The sequence below is a fragment of the Centroberyx gerrardi genome, chromosome 6, assembly GCF_048128805.1.
Source record: "Centroberyx gerrardi isolate f3 chromosome 6, fCenGer3.hap1.cur.20231027, whole genome shotgun sequence".
In the NCBI taxonomy this organism is placed as follows: Eukaryota; Metazoa; Chordata; class Actinopteri; order Beryciformes; family Berycidae; genus Centroberyx; species Centroberyx gerrardi.
This window is the reverse complement of record NC_136002.1, coordinates 33173981-33176339: the sequence shown is the minus strand read 5'-3', so window position 1 is coordinate 33176339 and position 2359 is coordinate 33173981. Positions and strand designations below refer to the sequence as shown.

Genomic DNA, 2359 nt, shown 5'->3' with positions numbered 1-2359 from the left:
GTCCTTGTTTGGGGAAGAGCCAATGAGTGGCCTTGGGTCCTTGTTAGGGGAAGAGCCAATGAGTGGCCTTGGGTCCTTGTTAGGGGAAGAGCCAATGAGTGGCCTTGGGTCCTTGTTAGGGGAAGAGCCGATGAGTGGCCTTGGGTCTTTGTTTGGGGAAGAGCCAATGAGTGGCCTTGGGTCCTTGAGAACCAACGCTTGGCCTAAGGACCCCCTTGTTTGGGGACCCAGGTGAAGTTCCATCGGCCCTGTGTGTCCTTTCTGACGAAGGCTTGTCCCTGGGGGAAGCTGTGTGTCTTGACGCTGCTGGAGGGGCTGAGGGACATACTGAACGCTAAATCTGTCCGACTGCGAGGTGTCTGGGGTGTGGCAGGAAGGTGAGTGGCAGCAGCTCCCCCAGTTGAGCTAATAGGGCTGTGGCAGTGGTTGTTTGGCGTGCAATGCTGCATGGAACTCAAGTGCTGAGATGTGACAGGAGTCGAAGCTGAGATGGGAGAGAATTGCACTCTTTCTGGTGACTGTGTGAACTGGATCGTCTCCTGTGATTGTGTCCATTGCTGGGGAGACCAATAAACTAAATGCTCTGCTGTGTTGCCCTCCTGAGATTGGGTTTGACTTGAAGTTGTGACGGAACAGAACTGTGGTCTTTCTGGCGATTGTGTGAAGGGTGCCTTGCTAACCCTCTTTGATAGTGGAGATGATTGAAAGGCAGTGATTGGGTGGTACCCATTGATCGCAGTGTCATTAGCTTCATACTGACCAGTCAATCTAGTGGCAGTAAAGTTAGAACATTGATCTGGAGAACCTTTGCAGTTCTGAACTGAATTATTGAAGGCAGGATCACTGCAGTTACTTGGCAAGTTGGTATTTGCTTCTCGGCATTCAGTGGCGCTGTAACCATATGTAGTTTGATTTCTTGAGGTTTGGCAGTATCTGTCACAGTTGTTGATGGCAGGAGGGGTTGAGGTGGAGACTGAAGGGCTGAAAGAGGAGTTGAGAGTGTATTCAGAGGAGGAGGAACAGGAGAAGACAGGAGGATGGTTTGGGGAGGTGACTGTAGTATTGTAGGAAGAGCTGAGACTATATTCAGACGAGGAAGAGGAGGAGGGAGTGTATTCAGTGCGGGAAGAAGACTCGTTGGAAGTATCAATGGTGTCTCGGTCCTTCAGTCCCAGTGTTCGTAGCACCCAGAGGTCCAGGTTTGGTTCTGAGGCTGCAGACATCTCAGACTCTGAGCAGAACTCAGCGGTGAGGTTCCTGCAGACCCGCTTGCTGACCCGCTGGGAGTCCAGGAGGAGACGACTGGGACCATGGTTCTGGAAAGTTCCGATATCAGCCTGCAGCAGGCTTCTCTTTAGCTTCCTACTGCCATCAGCGGTTAGTTTCTATGAGGGAGGGAGCAAAGAGAGAGAGTGAGTTGGCATCACAACAGCCTTTCTTAGGGCATGTTCACATTATCCCTGCCTTTGTTCCTTTAATATTAATGGGGAGCATCTGCGAGGCAAAAGGAAAGTGACGTCTTTTTCGGCAGAATGGAGTGCTTTTCTAAAGTTGAGAAAGGTTCAACTTTTTCAAGGAGCGGACATGACGTGGACTGATGAATCACAACAAAGAGGAGGCTGGGTTTCACGCTATGTGGACAGCTGACAGTTTAGGACAACAACAACAATGGAAATAGGACTGAGAGTTGTACTTAAGTAATGGTTGCTGATATGGAAACAAACCAGGTTTTCATCACCAGTACAAAATGTGATTAAGGCAGAATAGTGTGAACGTGCCCTTAGCTGCCATCTGTATAAAACTGGCTGGATATACACTGGCACAAAAGATCAGATTTTTTACTTTCTGTGGTCAAGATCTGATCTCCTACTAGTTGCCTAAACAGGGACAAACAATATGGAAACCAATTTGTTTTTTGTGAGTCTGATATGGTTTTGGACTTTTGCTGAGTCAACCTTTACAAGTTCCGGGCCTTAATGAGCTGTGGGACTTCATGGAGCCAGCAGCGCAGGTTTTCTCTTCATCAAAGCTGATTGTTTTAATCATTTCATTTGGTTCCTTTTATTTTACAGCATTTTGAAACTTTATGGAAAAAAGCACCTTATCAGTAATAGTTATCATTATTACTGTACCTTAGCCTTTTCCTCCAGGCTCTTCACAAAGGAGGAGTTGAGGAACTCTCTGAGTTTGTTGTTTTCCTCCTGCAGCCTGACCAACTCTTCCTCTCTCTGCAGCAGAGTGTCTTGAAGCTGGAGAAATTACAAAAGATAAAAACATGATGATGGAGGTGTAGGACTGGACTGGACTATACCATGATGGTGTGCAGGGCTGGACCATGGTCTGGAGGTAGGGAGGTGTA

The 2359-nt window shown here is 47.9% G+C and overlaps 1 protein-coding gene across 1 annotated transcript in view; it reads right to left on the bottom strand.

Annotated features, from left to right (window-relative positions):
• Positions 1-203: 203 nt before the first annotated feature.
• gmnc (geminin coiled-coil domain containing) overlaps positions 204-2359 on the bottom strand; it is a 2524-nt gene continuing 368 nt past the window's right edge. The window contains exons 2-4 of the mRNA XM_078283953.1: positions 2133-2249; positions 941-1385; positions 204-484 (exon numbers count right to left, since the gene is read on the bottom strand). Coding sequence (XP_078140079.1) covers positions 204-484; positions 941-1385; positions 2133-2249 — 843 coding nt within the window. The remainder of the gene's footprint in view (positions 485-940; positions 1386-2132; positions 2250-2359) is intronic.